Genomic DNA, 27940 nt, shown 5'->3' on the forward strand with positions numbered 1-27940 from the left:
AGCGGAGCCCCGCCCCCGCGGGCGCCCCGCCCCAGCGCCCGAGCGCAGCCGAGGCTCCCGGGCACCTTCTTCCGCCGGGCGGGGATCCTCGCGGGGTAACTAGGCTTTTCCAGCTCTGTGCCCGCAGGAAGAGCCGGACGGACGCCCACCCCCACCCTGGGCAGGTCTTGGGGTTCTCCGCATCCATTTCCTACCTTTAAAAGTGCTGGAAAACCCTGCGGACTGTTTCCCCGGGAAGGGATCGCTCAAGTTCGGCCAGTTTTTGATGCCTCGATTGTGCGTTAAACAGCTTTTTCCCTTTCCTTGTTTGTGGGAGCGTAATTTGATTTAAAATCGGCCAAATAAGCAAAGAACACTTTCTAGAAGGCCAGTTTGGAAATGGGGATCAGAATTCAAAAACAGTAGCTTTGGCCCAGGAGTTCCACGTCTGCGAAATTTGTCTTAAGCCAATGTGCGAGTATGTATGTGCAAGGATGTTTATTGCAGTTGTTTGTGCCCGAGAAAACCTGGTCATAATCTGTCCCACAATAAAGGATTGGTGAAGTAAACCATAGCATCTTCAAACAATCAGATATGTTGTAGCCATTAAAAATTATAACTCTACATCCGATTTGTTGACAGCAAAGAAGGCAGGCCATAGCCGAATATTAAGTGTAGGGCAGGGGAAGTTTACAAAAGTGTCATGTATGGTATAAACCTTTTCTTGTAAATATATATACGTGCACATGTATTTTATATAAGTTAGGGACAATGCAGTTTTAAAAACAGTGATTCGTTCTGAGTTCTGCAATTGTGAGTGTTAGCAGATTTTGTTTGAGAGGTGTGACAGGCGTGTTTCGGTGAACCATGGACGCAAACACCATGCTTGTGACTTCTGAGCCTAAGGACAGCAAGCACCTTTGCCACACCTGCCCTCCCTGCTGCGCTGAACGGTAGACGCGCATCAAACATTCCCTCTTCACGGCTGGTTTCCTTTTCGCCTTTGACCCAAACCACACCTTTCCGATAACAGAATACGGGGCAAGCAACTCCAGCAACAGGTTTTGTTGTTGACTGCAAATTATGCTCTTTTACTGAAATGCTGCTGCTTCTAAGCCCACCAGGATTTATTTCAAAAGTTGTTATTTTTTGCAACTTAAAATTTTTTTATTCATTAAAAATATTTGGGAGTATTAAAGAATAAAATACTCTTTAAGACATATTGGAAAGCAGAGAATAATAGGACAAATGTTTGTATAAGAAAAAAGTAGATAATATGACAATATGAAGATTGAATAACTTTTCTTTTTTGTCATATTAATTTTAGAACCTTCTTTTATTTATTTATTTTTTAAGTGTATTTATTTCTTTCTTTAGAGAGAGAGGCAGTGATAGGGAGAGGGAGAATCCCAAGCAGGTTCTATGATATCAGCACAGACCCTAATGTAGGACTCAAACTCACCAACCGTGAGATCATGACCTGAGCCAAAACCAAGAGTTGGACCCTTAACGGCCTGAGCCACCCAGGTACCCCTAGAGCATTCTTTTAAAAGAAAAAAAAATGTTACAGATATGTTTGAAGTCTACTCCCTTCCATTCTTCACCTTCCCTGGAGGTCACCACTATCCTCCAGCTGTTGTGTATCCTCCCCACCCATATTTCTATACGGCACATCTCTTTATCCACAAATACTGTATTTTTCAAAAATTTTAAATGTTTTTATTTTATTTTTGAGAGAGAGACAAAGCACGAACAGGGGAAGGGCAGAGAGAGGGAGACACAGAATCCAAAGCAGGCTCCAGGCTCTGAGCTGTCAGCACAGAGCCCCATGTGGGGCTGGAACTCACCGACCACGAGATCATGACCTGAGCTGAAGTCAGATGCTCAACCAACTGAGCCACCCAGGCACCCCTCAATGTTTTAAAATTGTATAAATAACATCCTATGTGCCATTTTATTTTTGAGAATCATTTATGTTCATAGATTGTAGATCTAGTACATTCATTTTAAAGTCCTTATAGGATTCCATTGTACGATTATCCACAACTTATCAATTCCCCAATTGATGGACATTTAGTGTATTTAATGTTTCACTATTACACATAGTGCTGCAATGGCCTCCTTTGTGTATATTGTCTTATATTGCAGGCTAGAAATGGAATAGCCAGGTCACCTTTTTTAGATACTTGAAATTGTCCTCCAAGTTGGTTCAACTGAGGGAAGCTGAAGGACTCCATAAAAATCTCCTTCTTGCTTTTTTTCTTCTATTCTTGCTAGTACCTGCACTCATACATGTTCCTCATAGTACAAATAATGCATGCCCTCCTTGTAAGGGACAAGGAGTTAATGATTTCTTTAGTCTTCCAACATAATAGATAGCATCGAAGAAAGGACTGGGAGAGAATGATCGGATAAACCCATCATGTGCCTATTCCAGACCATTGGTGCTAGGCATCTCAATGCCAAGACCCTTTGGCTCCAAGGAATAAGTGAGTTATGGAGGATACCTGGACACTTGTCTTTCTTGTAACCAGTTCTTGGATGCCTGAGAGGACACATACACCAGACCACAGTCCTCAATAAAAACTTCAGACCGGGAACAAAGAAGAGACTCTCTTTCCTTTTCCTTTCTGAGTCTTCCAGATGCTCTATCTGTATGTGCACTGTCTCTGTATCATCAACAAACTCTGCTCTCACTCCATCCTGGCTATTTCTATCCAGTGTGTAGCCAAGGACCCTCTTGGCTGGTCCTGTGGGACCCCCTCTGGATCCATGGCCCCAGCCTGCCTACATCACAACCATTCATTAAACCCAACTTTTTTTGAGTATGTGCCTAGATCTGCTCTAGCTGCTCTAGAACTTGCATTCTGTCGAAAAGGAGATAGACTCTAACTAGGTAACATATCAGGTGGTGACATAAAGCAATGTATAGTGTCCATAGGTCTAGAATATCATGGGTGGGAGTAACCGTGGTCAGGGAAGGTCTTGACAATAAAGTGACATTTCAGTGTTGATTTTAAGGAAGTAAAGGAATGAACAATGGTGATATGTGGGGACAGTTTCAGGCAGAGAGGACTGCAAGAGCAGTGTGGGGGCATGCTTGGTGCACTCAGAGAATGGTATTGTGGCCAGTGTGGCTGGAGCAGAGGGAGGATGGGGCAGAGTGGAAGGAATGAGGCCATCGAGATAGTGAAGTCTAAAAGATGAGGCAGATAAGGCAGATAAGGCAGTGCCTTGCAAACCATAATAGGGATTTTGGCTTATACTTTGAGTGAAATGAGAACCCTTACAGATTTTGAGTAGGAGTGTGCCGTGATTCTAGTGTCTGATTGTAATTGGGTTGGGATAGGGTGAAGGTTGGTGGGTAGCAGGAAGGGCAGAAGCAGACAGACCAGTTAGGAAGTCATTACAGTTATCTGTGTGAGAGATGACTATGGTTTTGGCCACTTTGGAACGGTGGAGGGCACGAGGGGTGTTTTGCTTATGGAGATGTTTCAAAGAAAAGCCCAGCCAAATTTGCTCAAGGATTGGATGTAGACTTGGAGGAAAAGAAAAAAGTCATACATTAGTCCAAGGGTTTTGACCTGAATGACTGCAAGAACAGAAGTATCACTTATTGAGGTCAGGAAGGATGCAAAAGGGACAGGTTTGAGGTTTGAGGTAGTGAAGATTCAAGCACTTGATTTGCAACAAGAAAAGTTTAGCAAATGTTTAGCAGGCAGTTGGGTGTAAGAATCTGGAGTTCAGGGGAGAAGTCGGGGCTGGAGATAGTAACTGGGGAGTCATCAGTAAATCAATAGTTTTGAAGCTATGAACCAGGATGAGAATGCAGAGTTGCAGAAGAGAAGAGGCCCAGGACTGAGTCTTAGCTGTGTCAAGTTGGAGAGATAAGGAGAACCCAGAAGGAGACTGGGAAGGAATGCAGTGATTTAGCAAGAAGTTGAGAGGGAGGTGTATGGGAATGGCAATGGAGGAGGGGAGTATGGGGTCCCAGAAGCTAAGTAAGAAAACTTTTCAAGATCTTTTAACTGTGTTAAATACTGCCAATAGATCTGATGAAAACTGAGAATTGGTCAGTCCAACTGAAAATTGGATTTGGCAATGTGGACGTCATTGGTGACCTTAACGAGAATGATTTCTCTGGAGTGATAGAGGAAGAAACCTGATTGGAGTAGGTTTGAGAGACTGGAAGGAGACTTTAGAGACAGTGAGTACAACAACTCTTTCAAGGAGTTCTGGTGGAAAGGGGAACAAAGATGAAGAGACTGAGGGTTCAAATATGAGAGAAGTTGTAGCATTATATGCTAATTAGAACCATATATTAGAGCAAAAAAAAAATGATGATGTAATAGAGAAAAGATCATTGCAAGAGTGAGAGAGTGATTTCCTTGAGTGGACAAGCAGGGATGGAAGTCAATGCTCAATGGGGAGGAAGCTCTTGACTGAGTTCATTCAGGTGAACAAAGGAAGACACGTACAACAGGTAGACACATACAAGTAGGCTAGTAGAGTCTTGGGGGAGGATGTGGAAATGCTCTTCTGCTTGCTTTGCTTTTCTGCATGAAAAATGAAGCATCATCTGCTGAGAGAGAGGAAGGAAGGGGGTGTTGGCAGCATAAGAGAGGAAAGGAGGTATAAGATAGGGGAGCGTGAACAGGCTTGGGAAAGGGGGGGGGGGGGTAGATAGGGTAGTAGGATTGCTGCTCCCTCTTGAGGTTGGGACCCAGTCATGAATTTCGAGTAAAACAGTCAGCGTGGGTATTTTCTCCAACTGCATTGAGCTGCTCAGGCTCCGTGTAGTCCAGTGGTGAGTTGGATTTAACCTGGGTAGAGGAGAGTGGAATAAGGTAGCTGAGCGTAAATGTAGAGGGATGATTAAAAGGATGGATCATGAGCTTTCAGTCCAATGCAGCGGGGCTGAGGACTTGTTGGCAGCAGAGGGAGAGAGCAGAGGGAGGTCGTAGCTGGAGAGCGGGATGTTGGCAAGTGAGATTATGGAGAGGGTACAGCCATTGGCAATAATAATATTTAGGGTATAATGAGGGAATGAATGGCTGAGGTGGGTTGCAGTATAAGATCATTAGCAGAGAGAATATCAAAGAACTAAGAAGTGGGGGTGTGTGGAATGAAAGTATCTCTACATAGTTATTGGAATTACTGGAATTATGGCAGGGGTGGTATTGTACTTGGACGGTGAGCATTGCTGAAATACTCAGTGAATGAAGGAATTGATGGGACTCTGTGGGTAATTGCAACCAGGAGGGGTAGGTTTCAAAGACTGATCTGGAGGTAGCAGTGAGAGTCAAGGACACCTACATCATTTCCAGGCCTGAGGTGTGAAGGGTGCAGTTGACGAAAACAGGAGCCACTAGAGGGCGATGTGTTTAGAATGACATTTACATCTAAGTGCCCTGATCCTTCTGAACTGGATCACCTGGAGAGCTTTTAAAATAATACTGATGCCTGGTGCCATCCCGGACCACTTAAGTCAGAATCTCTGAACATGTATGAGAGTTCCTGTTTCCTCATGATCTGACCAACATTTGGTATTAGATGTTTTAATTTTTGTCCATCCCAGGTGTGTACAATGGTGTCTCCTCATTGTCTTGTTTTGTATTTTCCCATATTCTAATAAGGATTCATTCCTTACTATATGTTGAATCTGTTTCTTTTTACTTTTCTGTTATCCATCTGTTTATATCTTCGCTAATTTCCCACCATTGGGCTTATTACTCATTTTCCTATTGGTTTGTAAGAATTCCTAATATATTTTGGATATTAATACTTTTGTGGTTACATGTGTTGCAAATAATTTTCCTAGACTGTGACTTGTCTTTTTTTTTTTTTTTTAAATTCAGCATATGTGGATTAAGACAGAGAGAGACAGAGCATGAACAGGGGAGGGGCAGAGAGAGAGGGCGACACAGAATCAGAAGCAGCCTCCAGGTTCTGAGCCATCAGCCCAGAGCCCGACACTGGGCAAACTCACGGACCGCGAGATCGTGACCTGAGCCGAAGTTGGACGCTTAACCGACTGAGCCACCCAGGTGACCCAGCATTTTTGGATTTTAATACCAATTTTAAGTTATCAATTTTATTTTTAATGGTTTGTATATTTTATGATATAATTTTAATATAACCTGTTTTTAAAGCTGTTGATGGGGTGCCTGGGTGGCTCAGTCGGTTAAGCGTCTGACTTAGCTCAGGTCATGACCTCATGGTTCGTGAGTTCAAGCCCTGCATGTGGCTATCTGCTGTCAGCACTGAGCCCACTTTAGATCATCTGTCCCCCTCTCTGTGTGCCCCTCCCCAGCTCATGTGTACGTGCACCCCGCGCGCATGTGAGTGCTCTCTCTCTCTCTCAAAAATAAGCATTAAAAAAAAATTTTAAGCTGTTGGTAAACAAAAGTAATTGTTGATTGATTTTTCCAGGGAAAAGAAGGCCAGTGTTTTAAAAAGTAAAAATCATCAAAATAATGTTTTGCTTCTCTATTGGGATACTATATTTGCCATTTTTAGACTGTTATTTTACCTACCCCACTATGACACTTTTGTTTTTAAAAAATAAAACGAATGCATGCAAATAGTAATAAAAAATTCAAAAGGGACAAAAGAGCATAAAATGGTGAATATAAAGCTCTCTGTTGGTTCTTCTGCTCAAAGGTAACAATTTCTTAATTATCCTCTCAGAAAAAAAAATATTTTTATGCATATATCAGCATAGGTATGTAGATTCTTGTATTAGTTTCCTGTGGGTATCATAACAATTTCCCATAAAATTGTGTGGCTTAAAACAGATTCATTCTCTCACAGTTCTGGAGGCCAGAAGTCCAAAATCAAGGTGTTGACAGGGCTACTGGTTTCTGATGCAAAACTCCAATCTCTGCCCATTTTCTAGCCTGCTCCTCTCTCTCTCCTTCCCTCCTCTGTGTGTCTCTTAAGGATAGGTGGACGGCAGCCTGGGGTAGTGCTGAAGCACACAGATGCTGGTGCTAGACTGCGTGTGGATTCAAACCCCAGCCCCACCGGTGACCAGCACGCACAACGTTGATTGGACAGTTACCTGATTGCTCCTCCCCCAGTTTAAGTGAGGATAATGATAGTACTTACAGCATCTTTATGAGGGTTAAGTGAGGTAATATTTGTAAAGCACTCAGAACAATGCCTGGCAAGGAGATAACCTAAGTAAATAGACCAGATTTTATGAAAATGATAGCACGCTCTCCATACACTTCTGCACCTTGCTTTTCTTCACTTATTAGTATATCCTGAAGTCTTTTCATCTCAACAAGGAAAAATGTAAGGCTTATGTAGAATTCCAAAGCTCCTTAGTATTGTAACTTCTCTTGTGTTCCCTGTCCCACCCACTTTATATTCATTATCTTCCCTAAAAATCATAAGTACTCCCATTTTAGATAAATAAATGGAGTCTTTGTGAGGTTAAGAAATTTGCCCAAGACCACACAGCTAGTATTTGGCATTGTGAGTTCAGCCCAGTATGATCTGTTCCTCTGCCGTCCTGTCTTCCATGTTACCTGACTTCTGTGGGTTTTGTCATGTCCTTAAAGATGTTTCTCAGAATTATAACGGCTCCGAATAGCAGCATTATGAAATGTCCTAGTGAGGGTTTGTTAAGTCATTGTGCAATGTGACCAAATCTGCAGTGATGTGTCTGTGTGTGCACACGTGTTGTGTGTGTAAATACGTGTGTGTGTTTTCTTCAAGGCTTTAGTCCAGTGTTGCTTAAAACTCCCTTAAAACCCCAGCTGGCCCCTTTCTCCTCTGCCTGTTGCACAAAGCTGGTTTCCCAGTGTCACAGATACCCACTACTCCCTAGCTGTTTCCTTTGGTTGGTCCATCAGAGACCCATCGGCTCCTTGCTGACCCTCCCCACCTAAGAAGACTTCCTGTTATGTTTGATGACTAAGAATGAATAGTAAGAAGCTGGCCTTCTCTTTCTCCTGAAAGCAGAAGTGATTCTTATCCAAATGTCTCACTTCGTTATGGGTCAGATTGTAGGGTCTTAACTTGTTTTTTGTATAGATGAGGTAATGCCAGACAGTGATTATAGAATGGTTATTTAACTCATATGTTCATTTCTTTACATATTAGTCTTGATTAAGTGGAAAGTCTGGGGAATTGGATATCCTGGCTGCCTAAAGTATCTGCTTAACCAGACACCTTCTTTTTGTATTAACCTTTGTTGATTGTTCTAAAATTATTCTAAATGGCCTTTAGAAAATTGATTTTTAGTCCTGCAGCATCTGTGTTATTTATTATTCTAGAATTAAGAATTCATGCATTTAATAATACAAAATGTTGGGGGTGCCTGGGTGGCTCAGTCTGTTAAGCATCAGACTCTTGACTTCAGCTCAGGTCATGATCTCACAGTTCATGAGTTTGAGTCCCATGTCAGGCTCCTTGCTGACAGGGTGGAGTCTGCTTGGGATTCTAGCTCTCTTTCTCTCTCTCTCTCTCTCTCTCTCTGCCCCTCCCCCATTCTCTCTCTCTTTCTCTCAAAGTAAATAAACTTAAAAAGATAATAATACCCAATGTGGTCAGAATGTGGAGAAACAGGTTCACAACTTCCCCTAGATGTGGCTATATTATGTATCAACTACTACACTTTCCTTGAAAGTTGATTTTTTAAAAAACAAATCTTGGACCTAAGCTTATTCTGCTTTAGAGTATCTCATCCAGCTAAAATAATGCTCCAAAATTGCTTGATAATGGTGGGTTGCAATGATTTTGGAAATGTTAAATATCCTGATCATGGAAAACAGGCAGTGTTCAATAACTTTCTCCACTGGGTGACAATTTAACATTCTGGCTGCACACTTTGCAGATACACATTACCTTAGAAAAAGCATTTTTTCTTCACACTGAAATTGTCCTAAGTCGTGTGCTCATACGAATTTAAAAATTGGATTACTGTTTTAGTCTGTAGCCCAGGAAAATCTGCTGGCCCACATGCTTGTCACGTGACTGTTGAAAGGGAAATTCCTGTCTAGGAGTAATTCCAGGAAGGTCCAACAGATGGCAGAAAACGGTTTCTATGGTCCTGCTCTACTTCCACGAAGGACGAACAGTTTGTCAAGCACTTTTATCTTCCTGATCACTTAGAAGTTACTTTCTCTTCTGAGAAGGAAACACATTGGTAAGTAAAAAGACTTTTATGGCTTTTTCAAATTGTGGAATAATTACTTCATATATGCAGGAAAATATCAACAATTACATAGGAAACAGGTACTAAAAATGTTTCTTTGAAATATTTGCAAGATGATTTTAGGTGTCTTTTTAAAAATGTTGTGAACGTCCTTGGGATTCACAAGGCGGATAAAAAGTAGGGGGTCTTTTTATGACTGTCTTGAAAAGGTATAAAAGTCACTAGCACTGCAGCCATAGTTCAGGGAAAAACAGGATGTTGGTTCTGTTTTCGTCTACATTTCTCATCACCTCTCTCCAGTTGGTCTCTTTCAGCAACATGCGCAGCAGTTTCTGCCGCTCCACAACTTACGTATTTTTGTAGTAGGCATGGGCATTTGATCTTCCCTGCACACGGCACTGTATTTGTTCCTTGGTCTCTGTCACTAATGTAGAAGTATTTTGAAAGCAGTGCTGTTCATAGTTCTATCCCTGGCTCCTGCCGCCTGGCACAGTGCTGGCACGGAGTGCCCTCTGAATAAACATTTATTAAATGGAGGAAGTGGCAGGGACGGGTCTAGCCCTGATTTCTTCCAGGTCTCTTATCTAAACGTTGACAAATAAAGCAGTGTCTTTCTTGCGTATTTGCTAACTTGACTACGGACTCACACTTAACCTCACTTAATATTTTTTCATCTTGTCTTTTTCATAGACTGAATTTTCATGGATCCTATCCACCACAGTTTCTTCCCCCTTGAAACAGGGCTTCTTCCATCTGTCTTTTTTTCTCCCTCTTTTTATTTGATGCATTAAAGAAAAAAAAAACGTTTACCTTTTATCTCTCTTTACTTCCTTTTAAAACAAATGATGAACTCTCTGAACTTCTGCTCCCTTTTTTCCCCTCTCCTTTATTTTTCTTAAACAGAAAAGCTCCTGACTGGCTTGTTAAGTGTATACACGAGGAATCACTTGAGGATATAAATGCCCTTGGAGGAATATTTGTGTTTGGGGGGCAGGATGCTCACAGGGCAGCTGGTCAGCTTTCCGACAAGGTGGCTAAGTTTCAGTCCCCTGAACAGACACCGTGGAGGGACCTCTGGGTGGGTTCCCATCTACAGCGTCAACCATCTAGCATCGTGTGGAAGACGTTCTCTGTATATGTCGATACCCCAAATAATACAAGCATGCTTCTTTAAATATAAAATATTTTTACATTAGCTATATTTGAGGTAAATCTTTTGAGTTAAAAACAGTTCAAAATTAAAAATTTTGCAAATATACACAAAAGTATAAGAAAGAAAATTAAATGTACCTATGATTCAGAGATGCAGAGATAATGACTATTAACATCTGATATATTTCTTCCCATCCTTTTTCCCTAGGCTTTGTGTATTTTGTCAGATTTTATCACATTTTACAAAATTAGATCCTCCTACATGTACAATTTTGTATTCTCTTATTCACTTAACATTATATTATTTATAATTTATATTTAAAATAAATAGAAATAGAAATTATACTTATATAACATATTGCTTCAAAAGTGCAATATTTGAGGCTGCATGCTATCCCATGTTATAGGTTTAATAATTGATGAAACTATTTTCTACAGTAGACATTATCATTTTTTTCAATTTCTCATCACGCCAAGAGCATTTTCATAGCAATGTTTTTAGGTGTATTTCTGATAATTCCTTTAGAAGAAAATTCTGAAAAGTGGGATTGCTAAATTAAGGGTAGGCATGTTTTTTAAGGAACTTATATATGTGACCAAATTGTCCTTCAGAAAGGTTGTACTAATTTTTCATTTCTGCCAGTAGTAAACAAGAGTTCTTATTTTAGTCCCACTTGCCAACACTGGCTGTTATATTTTTGAATATTTCAAATTTGGCAGGTAACAATAATACCTCTTTTTTTAATCTTTAAGAAATAAAAAATCCCATTTGATTCACTTTATCTTTTTACGGTTAAAAATCTTAAATTATAGACATCCTAACATTCCATCTGTAAGTGCTTCATTTTATATTTCTAAAAGAAGGACATTTTCCTACATGACCAAAGAACATTATAAAAAATTAACATTTATTATTTTTTAATAGAATCTAATACTGGGTTCATCTTAAAATCCTTTCTCCCCTTGTTACTCAAGTGCCTTCTTTGCTGGGTCTGTCTAAACTGATCATGATTCATCTAGATGTTATGTCCTATTTTGTTTTAATGTGCATTTTTAAAAATTGAAGTATAGTTGATATACAATGTTACATTAGTTTTAGGCATACAACATAGTGATTCAACAAGTCTAAATGTTATGCTATACTCACTATAAGTGTAGTTACCATCTGTCACCATAAAACCCTATTATAGTAACATTGGCTATATTTCCTAAGCTGTACCTGTTATCACCTTGACTTATTCATTCCATAACTATAAGACAATACCTCCCACTCCACTTCACCCATTTGCCCATCAGCCACCAGTTTGTTCTCTGTATTTATGGGTCTGTTTTCTACTTTTTGTTTGTTTATTCATTTGTTTTGTTTTTTAGAGTCCACATATAAGTGAAATCATATGATATGTGTCTTTCTCTGTCTGACTTACTTCACTTAGCATTATAGATCCATTCATGTTGTTGCAAATGTCAAGTAATAATTATGGTTGAGTCACAATTCCATTGTATAAATATACCACATCTTCTTTATCCATTCATCTATGGTTGGACACGTGAGTTGCTTTCATATCTTGGCTTTTATAAATAATGCTGCAATAAACATAGAGTGCATTTTTATTTTTTGTGAGATTGGGCATAATTCATATTATTAACTATTGATTTTGAATTTTTTGGTAAATGTTCTGAGCAAATAATGTGTTCTTCTTAATTGTGATCATTGAAAATTAAAAAAATACAGGTAACAGCTAAAAGGAAAATAAAATTCCCTTATAATCCTACCATGTAGAGATGATTACTATTAATATCTTGATATGTATCTTAATTTTTCCACATATATCTACACATATTTATTGCTACCTGTTTAAAAAATAAACTTTATGTCACTTACATAAAGATAGTAGCAATTTCCCATGGAATTAGATTTTCATTATTTTTAAAGGCCATGTAGTCATATTTAGTTAAATGGAGATAGTAATGATTTATTTGACAACCCACTATTTTTAGACAGATATCTTTTTCAAAAAATAATTTATTTTGTACTGACTGCTTTATCATACTCTTTTACTGGTTCTAACAGTTTTTCCATTACTTCTCTTGGATTTTACACACTAACAATCATATAATCTAAAAAGAGTGATATTTTTATTTTCTGCATTCCTGTATTTCTGTCTCTCATTTATTTCCCTTTCACCTTAATTGCAATGGCTAGAACTTCTAGAACAGTGTTAAATAACAGTGGGCATCTTTGACATTGAATGTAACAGAAATGCCTTTAAGTTAGATACTTAATATATTTTTCATCAGGTTTTCAAAGTATCTCTTCTTTTTTTTTTTTTAATGTTATTTTTGAGAGAGAGAGAGAGACAGAGAGAGAGAGACAGAGACAGAGTGTGAGTGGGGGCGGGGCAGAGAGCAAGGGAGACACAGAATCCCAAGCAGGTTCCAGGCTCTTAGCTGTCAGCACAGAGCCCTATATGGGCTCGAATTCACAAACCGCAAGATCATGACATGAGTCAAAGCTGGATGCTCAACTGACTGAGGCACCCAGGTACCGCCCTTTTTTTCTTTAAAAATTTTTTAAATGTTTATTTTTTAGAGAGAGAGACCTAGCGTGAGCAGGGGAGGGACAGAGAGAGAGAGGGAGACACAGAAACGAAAGCAGGCTCCAGGTTCTGAGCTGTCAGCACAGCCTGAGGCAGAGTTTGAACTCACAAACCCCAAGATCATGATCAGAGCTGAAGTCAGATGCTTAACCCACTGAGCCACCCAGGTGCCCCTCAACGTATCTTTTCAATATCTACTTTAATTAAAGTTGTATATTTGGTCAAAGATGAATGCTAAATTTAACAAGTAAATTGTTAACATCCATGGAGATGCTCATCTGTTCTTTTCCTTTTATCTATTGATGTGTTATTGTCATAGATTTGCTAATAATAAGCCATTCTTACAATATTAGAAACATATTAATTAATCATTATGTGCTATTTCTTCAGTACAGTGCTAGATGGATTAGGGTTTCTTCATTCTAAGCTTCTCCCCACCCTCAAATGATTGGAGTTTGTCTCTTTTGTTGTATTTTCTTTTTTTTTTTTTAAATTTTTTAACGTTTATTTATTTTTGAGACAGAGCATGAGCGGGGGAGGGTCAGAGAGAGAGGGAGACACAGAATCCGAAACAGGCTCCAGGCTCTGAGCGGTCAGCACAGAGCCCGACGTGGGGCTCGAACTCACAATCTGCGAGATCATGACCTGAGCCGAAGTCGGACGCTTAACCAACTGAGCCACCCAGGCGCCCCTCTTTTGTTGTATTTTCTAATAATTACTCTTAATTTTATAATATACATACTTAAACTTGTATTTTTCTTGAATTAACACTTTGAATTAACTTGTCTCTATCTATAGATTCTCCTCAATCAGGCAAGGATCACAACATACTTGTAGTTCACTCTTTCCCTCTCCCCCACTGTCTACTAATTCCCTTGTAATTATTGGCAATTTTAGTTCCAGATCATTATTAAAATTTTTGTCATCAATACTTATTGGAATTTAGCAATAAACTTTCCTACTTTCTTTGCAAAATATTCGTTCTAGCATCCCTGTTGTGGCTTTTTTGGGGATGGGGTGGTAAAGTTATCAGCTTATTTTTCAGAGGATAGTCTATCCTCTGGTAATTCAGATGGTGGATCTGTCTTGCATGTCTTTTAGTATTTCTTTCATATATTCCGTCTCTTATGCTTCTTGTACTATGTTTTGGGGAAATTCCTCTTCTTGGTCTTCTCACTAATTCTCACATCAGCATTGCTACTCTACAATTCAACTCATTTAATGAGTTTTCTATTTCAATGATTAAGTTTTTAATTTCTATGATTCCTACTCCATTCTTTTTTAGAAATCTTCTCTCTCTCTTAGGATATCATTATCAATCAATCCTCAGTATCTGAGGATACCATTGATAGTTTCCTTGGGTGTTAACTTCTCTTGTATCTTGAGTTTGGTTACTTTCTATTATAGTGTTTGCTTTGTAAGTGCCATGCTTTTTGATTGTGCAACCCAAAATGTGGTTGAGGCTCCATATCAAACTGCTTCTTGATCTGTTTTCACAGCCTATTTATCAGGAGGGTGGACCAAAGTAGTCTGTATTAATTTTATATTGCTGCTATAGCAAATTACTGCAAACTTAGTGGCTTAAAAAACACATTTATTATCTTACAGCTCTGTAAGTTAGTACTCCAACATAAGTCTTTTTGGGCGTATATAAAGGTCTTGACAAGATTACATTTCTTCCGGAGGCTCTAGAGGAGAATGCATTGACTTGCCTTTTTGAGCTTCTGAATGCTACCTGCATTTCTTGGGTCATGGCCCCTTCCTCATGGCAGCTCAAGTCCTTCTTACATCATATCACTCTGACCTCTTCTTCTGCCTCCCTCTTTAGTTTTTAAGGACCCTTGTGATTACATTGGTTCCACTTGAATAATCCAGGATAACCCTCTTATTTTAAGGTCAGCAGATTAATGAATTTAATTCCATTTTCAACTCAAATTCCCTTTTTCCATGTAATAGAATATTCACAAGTTCTGGGATGAAGAGTTGGACATCCTTTGGAAGTTAGTACTCTATCATAGTCCAATCTGCTTGTGGATCTCAGAGACTTTTCTTGGTTTCAGTTTCCCTAAAGACTTTTCTTTCTTTTCTTCCTGTGTGTGCGTATTTTTTCCACAATCATTCTGGGGATTTAGAGCAAGAGGAGAAGATTAGAGTATGTGCATATCACCCTGTTGACTCTAATGTTGACTCTAATGACTTTCTAATGTTTGCAATTGAAAACGCAATGTTTTTGATGCAGAAAATGTTTAGGACATTTAAAAAAATGGTTTAAAAAGTTTATTGTGGGGTGCCTGGGTGGCTCAGTCAGTTAAGTGTCTGACTTTTCGTTTTGGCTCAGGTCATGATCTCATCGTTTGTGAGTTCTAGCCCCACATTGGGCTTTGTGCTGACAGTGTGTGGAGCCTGCTTGAGATTCTCTCTCCCTCTCTCTCTGCCCCTCCCCCACTCACTCTCGCTGCTTCTCTCGCAAAAATAAATAAACTTTTTAAAAAATTTTATTTTTTACCCAAAAATATGACTTTGACAATTTCTGCTTTGGGGTATTTATTAAAAAATTTGACTTAAGAATCAATATTAGTAAATGCTCCATGAAACCTGGGGACTTAGATATATAATATACTTTTTTTTTATAGAGTCTAAGTTTCTATTAAATCCTTTATTAATTATTTCATCCAAATCCTCCTATGATTGTCTTATGCTGTTTGATCTAATTGTAACCCAAAGAAATGCACTAAATGTTTTCACTATCAATATCTCCTTGTGTTTTTAGCATTTTTACTTTGTAAATTTTGATGCAGTTATTCACTGTGTAGGTGTTCTTATCTGTTATATTTTCCTTGTGGGCTATTTATTTTTACCAGCATGAAGTAGTGGCCTCTTTTATTCTCATTGCCCAATTCTCTGATACTTTGACCTAATGGAGTATTATATATACAAACTGTAATTTCTGATGATATGGCTCCCTAGTGTTCTTATCTTTAACCCCTTTACAAGTCTTGTATGACTTGCACATCTCAGAATGTAATATGTACCCTCAAGTCCCTCCCTACTTTTTCCCCCCAGTTTTATTGAGATAATTAACATACAACACTATAAATTTAAGATCTGCAACATAATTGTGTATATATGACCACTGCAAAATGGTCACCGCAATAACGCTAGTTAACACATCCATCACCTCACATAATGATCTTTTATTTTTGGTTGTAAGAATCTACTCTATTAGCAACTCTCAAGTATATAATACACTGCTGTTAACTATAATCACCAGGCTGCACATTAGATCCCCAGAACTCATTCATCCTTATATCTGGAAGTTTTTAACCTTTGACCAACATCTCCTCATTTCCCCTGTCCCCCAGACCTTGGCAACCCCTTCCCTTTCTACTATCTGTTAGGCTTTTTTAGATTCTACATATGGGTGAGATCATACAGTATTTATTTTCTCTGTCTGACTTTATTTCCCTTGGCCTAATGCCCTTAAGGTCCACCCATGTTGTAAAAAATGGCAGAATATCTTTCTTTTAATGACTAAATAATATTCCATTATATCTATTTCTATCTTTCTCTAAATATCTCACATTTTCTTTACCTATTTATCTGTCAGTGGATGCCTATGTTGTTTGCATGCCTTGGCTATTGTGAACGATGCTGCAATGAGTATGGGGATGCATGATTTTCAAGACAGTGATTTCATTGCTTTCAGATATATGCCCAGAAATGGGATTGCTGGATCAGATGGTAATTCTATTTGTAATGTTTTGAGGAAAAAATTAAACATTAAAATGGAAACTCCTTACTGTTTTCCACAATAGCTATACCAATTTACATTCCCACCAATGGTGCACAAGGGTTCCCTTTTCTCAACATCTTTGTCAACACAAGTTACCTTTTGTCTTTTTGATAATGTCCATTCAAACAAGTGTGAGGTGATAGTTCATTGTGGTTTTGATTTTCATTTTCCTGTTGATAGTGACAATGAGCATCTTCTGATATGCCAGTTGACTATTTGTATGTCTTCTTTAGAAAAATCTCTACTCAGGTCTTCTGTCCACTTTTTAATAAAATTATTTTAAAATTTTTATTATTACTATTACTATTATTATTATTATTAGCTATTGAGCTGTATGAGTTACTTATATATTTTGGATATTAATCCCTTATCATATATTTGTTTATTTTTGTTTTTGTTTCCTATAAAACATAGGCAGATGGTGTCAGATCCCAAAAATTATTGCCAAGACCAATGTAAGGAAGATTTCCCTCCATGTTTTCTTTTAGAAGTTTTATGATTTCAGGTCTTATAGTTAAGTCTTTAATCCATTTGGAGTAATTTTTTTTTGTAAGTAGGGTAAGATAGGAGTCCACTTCTTTTACATGTGCATATATCCAGTTTTCCCAACACTATTCACTGAAGAGACTACACTTTCCTTATCAAGTATTTTTAACTCTCTTGCCAAATATTAGTTGACTGTGTATGCATGGGTTTATTTCTAGACTCTTGATTCTGTTCCATACTATTTGTCTGTTTTTATGCTAATAACATACAATACCATACTGTTTTGATTAGTACAGCTTTGTAGTATAGTTTGAAATCAGGAAGTGTAATGCCTCTAGCTTTATTCTGTCTTAGGGCTGCTCTGGATGGTTGGAGTCTTTTGTAATTTCATATGAATTTTAGAATTCTTTTTTCTGATTTTGTTAAAAATGCCACTGGAAATTTAAGAGATTGCACTGACTCTGTAGATGACTTTGGGTAATGTGGACATTTTAACAATTTAACAATTTGAAGAATTTACCAATTCTGATCCATGAATATGGGTATCTTTTTATTTATTTGTGTCTTCTTCAACTTCTTTCATCAAAGTCTTATAATTTTCAGTATACGGGTCTTTCACCTCCTTGGTTAAAATTATTCCTAGGTATTTTATTCTTTTTGATGCATTTGTAAATGGGATTGTTTTATTTCTTTCTTTTTCAAATAGTTTGTTCATGAATAGATATGCAACCGTTTGTAAGTTGGTTTTGTATCCTGCAACTTTACTGAATTTAATAGTTCTTGGAGTTTTTTTTTTTTTTATGAAGTCTTTCAGACTCTCTAAATGAAAGATCATACATCTGCAAACAGAGATAGCAAACAGAAAGAGGAATAAAATTCTTTCCCACCCTTTGTCAGGAAGTCTATTTTCCTGAGACAAAGGTAGAGTATACCATGTTTTCCTTAATATATTCCTGATACCTCTCATGAGTGTAGATGCTTTTGGATCCCTCCATTAATTTTCTACCCTTCTTTGTTTTTGGTGGCAAGGTGAGTTTTAAAAGTTTCTGTGTTTTCATGGCTGTTTTGCTGGCAATTGGGAGAGGTTCTACAAGAGAAGAAGTGAGGGACTTTTAACCATATGCCATTTTGTAATGAAATTCTCCAACCCAGAAGAGTTTTACTTTTTTCAAAGACTGGTTAATTGAAACACTACTTATCTCTTAACTATTTTACTATTTCCAATATACCCTTAGATGATGAACAATGGATCCTTTTGTTAATAAAACTGAGCAACAAGTAGTCAAAAATCTGCTTTTAATTATTCCTGCTACACGAGGTCCTACTTAAGAAATGTTGTTGTCTGCTCTTGTCTCCTGGGAGCTTCTAGATATTTACTTGTGCAGATCACCTCCTGAATGGGGTAGAGTGAACCTCACATTCCAACCGTTTGTACCAGTTCCAAATATGGGGTCTGTGGGTTCATGCACCAGCCTCCACCCTTCAGACAGTAATCTTTCCTCATTCACTTAGCATCAGTGTCATGAATATCATTGTCTGTAATTTGTCATAGTACAGTGAAACTTTCTGGGCTCTGGAAAAGCTGTTATCTCTTATATACAGCAGCTCCAAATTTACATGCTTTCTGACTTCTTCATTGTACTTTTTAATATCTCTCTATCTTTTCCTGTTTTTTCAGTGTGTCAGCTGTAGGAACTTGATGTATTCAGATTATCATGTCTCTCTCAATTTGTTGCTTTCGGTCTGATATGAGTTGGAAAAAACACATATCCATTTTTATGGGAATTGTGTCAATGAATGAGATCCTATGACTAAAAAAAAAAATTCCTGTGTCCACAAAGAGTAGAGTATATGTTATCTTGTCTACCTTTTCCCGGTTTGTAAGAATACTTCTAACGTCTACCTGTAGGTGGTTCCTAGGCAGGTGTGGTTGTGGGCGCTCCAGTGTATGTGCAGGATGCTGCCCAGGGGCCATCCCAGCTGCCATTGCTGCTTTTAGGATACTGCAGTTGGAGTTAGGCATCTGTGGAGCCCCATCTGTCCTGCTAGCTTGTGTTCCCTGCAGGAGCTCATAAATTATTTTCCACGCAGATCAGAGCTGGAATGGTATAGACTCATGAGTGTATTTCTTAGTTTCTGAGACTAGCTTCTTGCTTGCCCTTTTGCACAATTATATCCCCACCCCTTTGTCTCAGTCACAAGCATGGGATCTGTGGGCTGGTGTGCCTGCTTCCACCCCTTCACCAGTCATGAATGCCCAGTTTGGACTATATTAATCATATCTTTTTTAACAGTGGTATCACCTGTACCAGCCCAGCCTCAACTGGTTTTGGTGAGGTGCAAGTCATGGAGGTGGAGGGAGTAGGTGGTTCTTCCTTGTGACACAAACTTGGCCTTATTCTAATCTTCACCCTCACAAAAGGACTTATCCTGTCATGTGCCACAGAGATTTAGCCATCAAGCCACAGGTAGATTGGCTTTCCAACTTGCCACCCACCTTCCTCTCTGTTCCTTTTATCTCATGTTGCCCTGGCCAAACTGGGTTGAGGATCTGAAAGTCTGGCCAGTGGTGGGCATGGCTTCACAATGACCATGATGAGTTTTTCTCAGGCTCACCTAGTCATTCAGACTCACAGCCCCAATAGGCCACACTTGGTCCATTTTTCTCAGAAAGATATAGGACAGGAAATACAACACAGGCTTCATACTTTCGTACTTCTAGTTCATACACGGTCCTTTTAGCATGGATGCTGTTTACCATTCAAGAGTCATTTTACCCAAAAAGTAATGTTTTTGGTAACACAGTGGACATTTTACATGTGTCAGATTTTCAGAAAAGAGCTAGAAAGTTAATCCTATGTAAGATTAGTCACTAGAGAAAGAGATAAATGGGTTTGTTAACCCTTCACCCATGAGCAGTCACGGGTTGTAGCAGAAGGCAGAGTTATGGCCAAATTGAATACTGGTGTAGACTCTTGAGAATGTCTTGTAGTTTCTGGCAATAGCTCCTTGATTGCCCTTTTGTACAATTTTAGATTCTCAAAAGGAGTGATATAATATTTTGGAGGGATAAAAGGACTGCCCTTTAAAAGAGAATAAAGTATTCTCTGAGTCCAAAGAAAAGAGACCATAGTCACATAGTTAACTTCTAAGACAGTTGATTTAAGCCTTTGTCTAGTAAGTCAATGCCCATGTTTCTTCAGAAACCATTTATATTCTTCTCCTTTTTTATCCAATTTTTAAAATCCCTTGTGATTTTATTTTTGTGTTCGGTGTAAGAAGTGGTCCAGTTTTCCCAAAACCATTTGCTGAATAGACTGTCTTCTCCTCATTGTATATTCCTGCCTCCTTTATTGTAAATGAATGGGCCATGTAAATGTGGGTTTATTTCTGGGCTCTCTATTCTGCTCTATTGATCTATGTGTCTATTTTTGTGCCAGTATCGTTTTGGGTTTTTTTGTTTTCTTTCTTTCTTTCTTTCTTTCTTTCTTTCTTTCTTTCTTTCTTCTACTAAAGCTTTGCAGTGTATTTTGAAATCTAACACTGTGATACCTCTGCTTTATTCTTCTTTCTCAAGATTTCTTTGGCTATTCAGGGTCTTTTGTTGTTCCATACAAATTTTCATATTATTTGTTCTAGTTCTATGAAAAATGATGTTGGCATATCACACTAAATCTGTAGATTGCCTTGGGTAGTATGGACATTTTAACAATATTGATTCTTCCAATCCATAAGCATGGAATATCTTTTAATTTTTTTGTGTCATCTTCACTTTCTTTCATCAGTGTTTTATAGTTTTTAGAGTGCAGACCTTTTACCTTCTTGATTAAGGTTATTCCTAGGTATTTTATTATTTTTGGTACAATTATAAATGGTATTGTTATTCTTAATTTCCAATTGTACAGCATAGAAGAAATGGATAAAATCCATTTGTAATAACCTACTGAAACAGAATCAGGAAGAAGAAAATGTGAATAGACTGATTGCTAGCAATAAAATTGGATCAGTAATCAAAAAACTCCCAACAAACAAAAGTTCAGGACCAGATGGCTTCACAGATGAATTCTAGCAAACTTTAAAGAAGAGTTAATATCTAGTCTTCTCAAACTATTCCAAAAATAGAAGAGGAAGAAAAGTTTCAAAATTGATTCTATGAGACCAATGTTACCCTGTTATCAAAACCAGATAAAGACACTAAAAAAAGAGAGAACTACAACCCAGTATCTCTGGTGAACATAGATGCAAAAGTCCTCAATAGAATATTAGCAAACTGAATCCAATAATACACTGAAAAAAAGTCATTGACCACTATCAAATGGGATTTATTCCAGGGATTAAGTGTGGTTCAGTATTTGCAAATCAATCAGTGTGATATATCACATCAACAAGAGAAAGGATAAAACCATAGGATCATCTTAATAGACGCAGAAAAAGCATTTGACAAAGTATAACATCAATTCATGATGAAAACTGTCATCAAAGTGGGTTTACAAAGAAAATACCTCAACCTAATAAAGGCCTTATATGAAAAACCCACAGCTAACATCATAATCAATGGTGAAAAACTGAGACATTTTCCTCTAAGATCAGGAACAAGTCAAGGATGTCCACTCTCACCACTTTTATTCAACATGGTACTGGAAGTCCTAGCCACAGCAATCAGACAAGAAAAAGAAATAAAAGGAATCCAAATTGGCAAGGAAGAAGTACAATTTTCACTACTTGCACATGACATGGTACTATATATAGAAAACCCTAAAGAGTCCAACCAAAAATTACTAGAATTGATAAATGAATTCAGTAAAGTCACAGGATACAAAATTAATATACAGAAATTTTGATGCATTTCTATATACTTTTCTGTTTAAATTAATGGACTCTATTTTTTTAGAGCGGTTTTAGTTTTACAGAAAAATTGAGTAAATAGTTCAGAAAGTTCTCATGTACCCCTTCTCCACTAGACAGTTTTTCCTATTACAACATTTTGCATTAGTGTGGTATATTATATAATAGATATATTAGTATTAACTAAAGTCCATAATTTACATTTGGATTCAGCCTTTGTGTTATATAGTTCTGTGGGCTTTGAAAAATGCATAAGGTCATATATCCACAATTATAATATCATATGGAAGGAACAGTTTTACTGTACTAAAAATCCTCTGTGCCCTGGTTATTCATCCCTCCCTCTCCAAAACCCTAAAAACCACTGATCTTTTTATCTTTAGTTTTGCCTTTTTACAAATGTCATAGAGTTGGAATTATACAGCATGTAGCCTTTTCAGATTTGTTTCTTTTACTTAGAAATATGCCTTCTGGTTCTTCTGTGACTCTTTGTGGCTTGATCACTTATTTCTTTTCAGGACTGAGTAACATCCCATTGTTTGGATATACCACAGTTTGTTTACCTTTCAACCCACTGAAGGACATCTTGTTGCTTTCGGTTTTGGGGAGTTATGAATAAAGCTGCTACAAACATCTACATGCAAGCTTTTTTTGTGGACTAGATTTTCAATTCATTTGGGTAAATACCTAGGATTGTAATTGCCAGAGAATATGGTAAGAGTGCACCTAAGAACCTGTCAGACTGTCTTCCAAAATGTCTGTACCATTTTGAATTCCCACCAAAAATGAATGAGAATCACTGTTGCTCCATACCCTTACCAATATTTGGTGTTGTTTCAGGATTTTGGCCATTTTAATGGGTGTGTAATGGTATCTGATTGTTTTAATTTGCAATTCTCTGGTGACATCTGATATTGAGTATCTTTTCATATGCTTATTTGCTATTTGGTGAGGTCTCTGTTCAGATCTTTTCCCCATTTTTAAACTGTGTAATTTTCTTATTGCTGAATTCAAGAGTTCATTGTATATTTTGGACACAAGTCCTTTATCAGATATGTGTTGTGTAAATATTTTCTCCCTGCCAGTGGCTTGTTTTTTCATTGCCTGAATTGTGTCTTTTGCAAAGTAGAAAAATTTAATTTTAATGAAGTCCAATTTAACAATGTTTTCTTTGATGGATTGTGCTTTTGATGTTGTGTCTAAAAGGTCATCTCCAAACCCAAGGTCACCTAAATTTTCACCTATATTATCCCCTAGAAGTTTTCTAGTTTTATGTTTTACATTTAGGTTTATGATCCATTTATGGCTAATTTTGGTCAAAAGTGTAATACCTGTGTCTAGATCCTCTCTCTCTCTCTCTTTTTTTTTTTTTTTTTTTTTTTTGCATATGGATGTCTAGTAGTTCTAGCACCATTTGTTGAAAAGACTATCTTTTCTTTACTGAATTGCCTTTGCTTCTTTGTCAAAGACCAGTTGGCTATATTTGTGTAGGCCTATTTCTGAGTTATTCATTTTGGTCCATTGATCTGTTCATTCTTTCACCAGTATCATACTGTCTTGATTACTGTAGCTTTATAGGAAGTCTTGAAGTTGGGTATCGTCACTTCTCAGTTTCCTTTTTTTTTTTGTTTGTTTATTTTATATTTGAGAGAGATAGAGCATGAGCCAGGGAAAGACAGAGTGAGAGAGAGAGAGAGGCACAGAATCCAAAGCAGGTTCCAGGCTCTGAGCTGTCAGCACAGAGCTCAACACGGGGCTCGAACTCGAACTGTGAGGTCATGACCTGAGCTGAGGTTGGATGCTTAACCGATTGAGCCATCCAGATGCCCCAGGTAGTGTTAGTTCTCTAATTTTGTTCTTTTCCTTTTTCTCCTATAAATGGGTAATAGTTTATAATTTATTTGCATGCCTCTGTTGTTTAAAGTAGGCATTTTGAATAGTATAATGTGGTAACTCAGGTTCTCCTGTCTCCCAGGGTTTGCTGTTGCTGATTGTCGTGGGAGTACTGTTGGCTGTTTGTTTAGTGACTGCTCTAAACTATTTTGTAAAGACTATATTCTTTGTTATGTGTGGCCATTGTATTCTGTGCTTGATTCACTTAGTGGCCAGCTAGTGCTTTGATAGAGATTTTCTTAAATATCTAGAGATAAAATGAAACAAAACTTTGGATTTTTGTAGATTGGTTCTGTGTGGAAACATTTCCTGGATGTTTATCCAGGCTGTTTACAACTCTGCCCTAGCTTTCACTTTTGGCTTTCACAGAGCCAAAGGTCAACCAAAGGTGAAAGTTTAGGATTTTCTTAGCTCTTTTCTGAACATGCATCCAGCCCTAGACATGGGTGGCTTTCTAGATTTCCTGGTTCACATGGAGATTTCCAAAGACTCTTATCTACCACGTATCTCTTTTGTAAGCTTCTTCCTTCCCTGGCTTTTTGATGTGTGTGCTGTTTGTCACATTTGCTATTCCTTGTTCCAGTGCCTGTGGCTAGTATATTTGCCTATAAAGATTTTCAGTAAACATTACCCAGGAGGTTTCTCCAGCCCTGAGAAAGTTCTGAAAAGGGTGAAACAAAGCCAAGCCCCTGAGTGCATCCCTCAGAGAATGCCTAGACAGGTTAAAACACAGAAGCACAATTTTTTGATGATAAGGTCTGTATTGCCTCCCCTGGTACCAGCAAGCTGCATAACTGGAGAATATATCACATTTAATTATGCAAACAGAAATGACTCTGATAGTGAATGAAAAGATCACTGGGATTTTGTGTTAGGAAGTGGAGGTCTGAGAGCAATCATCCAATATTTATATGTCTTAATGTATATTGTATTTCTAGAATTTGGACACATATCAAGATGCCCTGAAGAACAGCACAACCCTTTGGGGAATAGCCTTTTAAACATCATGACCAAAGACAAAGAATCTATCACCAGAAGCTTTTGCTTTGTGTACATTTTGACCTTAATAGTTGGAACCATAATCCAGTTCTCTGATGAAAGTGAATTTGCAGTAGACATGTCGAAAATGAAACTTATGCATGTTCCAAAAGACCTGTCACCAAAAACCAAAGTCTTAGATATATCTCAAAACTACATATCTAAGCTTCACATCTCTGACATTAGCTATCTCTTAGGGCTGGAAGTTTTGATACTTTCCTATAATAGACTCCAGTGCCTCGATTTTAGCATTTTCAAGTTCAACCAGGATTTGGAATATTTGGATTTATCTCACAATCAGTTGCAGAAGACCTCTTGCCACCTTATCAGGAGTCTCAAGCATTTAGACCTCTCATTCAATGACTTTGATGTCCTGCCCATCTGTAAGGAATTTGGCAACTTGACGCAACTGAATTTCTTAGGATTAAGTGGTACAAGGTTACGACAATTAGATCTGCTACCAATTGCTCATTTGCATCTAAGTCACATCCTTCTGGATTTAGAAGGTTATTATGCAAAAGAAAGTGAAACAGAAAGTCTTCAAATTCTGAATACAAAAACACTTCACCTTGTTTTTCACCCAAATCAGTTATTCTCTGTCCAAGTGAACATATCAGTTAACAGTTTAAGGTGCTTACAACTGACTAATATTAAATTGAATAACGACAACTGTCAAATTCTAATTAAATTTTTATCAGAACTCATTAGAGGCCCAACTTTACTGAATTTTACTCTCAAACATGTGGAAACAACTTGGAAATGCCTGGTTAGAGTTTTTCAATTTCTTTGGCCCAAACCTGTAGAATATCTCAATATTTACAATTTAATAATAGTTGAAAGCATTGATAAAGAAGATTTTACTTATTCTAAAACGGCACTGAAAGCATTGAAAATAGAGCATGTTACAAACAGAGTTTTTATTTATTCACAGACGGTGTTATATACATTTTTTTCTGAGATGAACATTATGATGTTAACCCTATCAGATACACCTTTTATACACATGCTTTGTCCTCAGACATCAAGCACATTTAAATTTTTGAACTTTACCCAGAATGTTTTCACAGACAGTGTATTTCAAAACTGTTCCAAACTAGTTAGATTGGAAACCCTTATCTTACGAAAGAATAAATTAAAAGGCCTTTACAATATAGGTCTCATGACTAAGCATATGACATCTTTGGAAATATTGGATGTTAGTTGGAATTCTTTGGAATATGATAGACATGATGGAAATTGCACTTGGGGTGGGAGTATAGTGGTGTTAAATTTGTCTTCAAATATACTTACTGACTCTGTTTTCAGATGTTTACCTCCTAAGGTCAAGGTACTTGATCTTTACGATAACCGAATAAGGAGCATTCCTAAACTAATCATGAAACTAGAAGCTTTGCAAGAACTCAATGTTGCCTCCAATTCCTTAGCCCACCTTCCTGACTGTGGAGCTTTTAGCAGCCTTTCTGTACTGATCATTGACCATAATTCAATTTCCAACCCATCAGCTGATTTCTTCCACAGCTGCCAGAAGATTAGGTCCATAAGAGCAGGAAACAATCCATTCCAATGCACCTGTGAGCTAAGAGAATTTATCCAGAATATAGGCCAAGTATCAAGTGAAGTGGTAGAGGGTTGGCCTGATTCTTATAAGTGTGACAATCCAGAAAGTTATAAGGGAACCCCACTAAAGGACTTTCATGTGTCTCAGTTATCCTGCAACACAGCTCTGCTGCTTGTCACCATTGGGGTCACTGTGCTGGTGTTGACTGTTACTGTGACTGTCCTCTGTATGTACTTTGATCTGCCCTGGTATCTCAGGATGGTGTGTCAGTGGACCCAGACCCGGCACAGGGCAAGCAACCTACCCTTAGAAGAACTCCAAAGAACCCTTCAGTTCCATGCTTTTATTTCATACAGTGAACACGATTCTGCCTGGGTGAAGAATGAACTGGTACCTTACCTAGAAAAAGAAGACCTAAGGATTTGTCTCCATGAGAGAAACTTTGTTCCTGGCAAGAGCATTGTGGAAAATATCATCAACTGCATTGAGAAAAGTTACAAGTCCATCTTTGTTTTGTCTCCCAACTTTGTTCAGAGTGAATGGTGTCATTATGAACTCTACTTTGCTCATCACAATCTCTTTCATGAAGGATCTAATAATTTAATCCTGATCTTGCTGGAACCCATTCCACAGAACTGCATTCCCAGCAAGTATCACAAGCTGAAGGCTCTCATGACACAGCGGACTTACTTGGAATGGCCCAAGGAGAAGAGCAAACACGGACTTTTTTGGGCTAATATTAGAGCTGCTTTTAACATGAAGTTGACATTAATTGCTGAAAACAATAATGCAGAAACTTATAAAAAATCAGGAAATTCAATTTAAGAAACCATCATTAACTTGGATTTTGATGAACATGATGATTTTAAGTTTCTGTTTAGATGATACGTCTATTATATCTACACATTCTGGAAGACTAAATGAAAACTAGGTTTTACCAAAGCTGAGGACCAAGGCTGGAGGCTGAGGTGGTGCTCAAACTTGCCTATTACAGGTAGCTCAGTCTCTTCTGGTTCAACCATTCAGTTTTGAGTGGAAACACACAAGTAAATGGTCACTCAAGGACCTTTCCTCTCCCTTCTCCTTTCCCAAAGAGAGTCTGTGTGAGCAGGAGTTTATGGGACTTTATGGCAGCAAGGAAAGTCAAACTCAGAAGTGTACCCAATCGTCCTATGGAGCCTCATTGAACTCTGGGTGAGCTTTATCATCCTGTTCAATTTTGGAGCTTGGGAAAAAATTAGACCATTTATGGAAAATAAAGAATTTTTGTTCACATCAGAGGAAATTATTGAATTTATGACGCTGTCACACAAATATGCAATTAACCAGTGGGGACTCATGACATAATAATTTATATATATAAAGGAAAATACAGTTGCCCCTTGAACAACATGGGTTTGAACTACATGGATCTGCTTGTAGTTCTTTTTTTT

General features: G+C 37.9%; 2 protein-coding genes across 2 annotated transcripts in view; both read left to right on the forward strand.

Moving 5' to 3' along the window:
* Nucleotides 1-9027: 9027 nt before the first annotated feature.
* TLR6 (toll like receptor 6) lies at nt 9028-27784 on the forward strand. The gene is made up of 2 exons (XM_040485729.1): nt 9028-9136; nt 24850-27784. Exon 2 carries the CDS (start codon nt 24918-24920, stop codon nt 27330-27332), a length of 2415 nt encoding a protein of 804 aa, XP_040341663.1. The 5' UTR covers nt 9028-9136; nt 24850-24917; the 3' UTR covers nt 27333-27784.
* TLR1 (toll like receptor 1) overlaps nt 9042-27940 on the forward strand; it is a 47388-nt gene continuing 28489 nt past the window's right edge. Inside the window, exon 1 of the mRNA XM_040485752.1 lies at nt 9042-9136. The gene's annotated coding sequence lies outside the window, so the exon portion shown is untranslated. The remainder of the gene's footprint in view (nt 9137-27940) is intronic.

This window comes from Herpailurus yagouaroundi, unplaced genomic scaffold (assembly GCF_014898765.1).
Source record: "Herpailurus yagouaroundi ecotype Mexico unplaced genomic scaffold, PumYag 28, whole genome shotgun sequence".
Lineage (NCBI taxonomy): Eukaryota > Metazoa > Chordata > Mammalia > Carnivora > Felidae > Herpailurus > Herpailurus yagouaroundi.

Excerpts from the sequence above, each read along its gene's own strand:
- TLR6 (XM_040485729.1), top strand. The coding sequence starts at position 24,918 with ATGACCAAAGACAAAGAATCTATCACCAGAAGCTTTTGCTTTGTGTAC.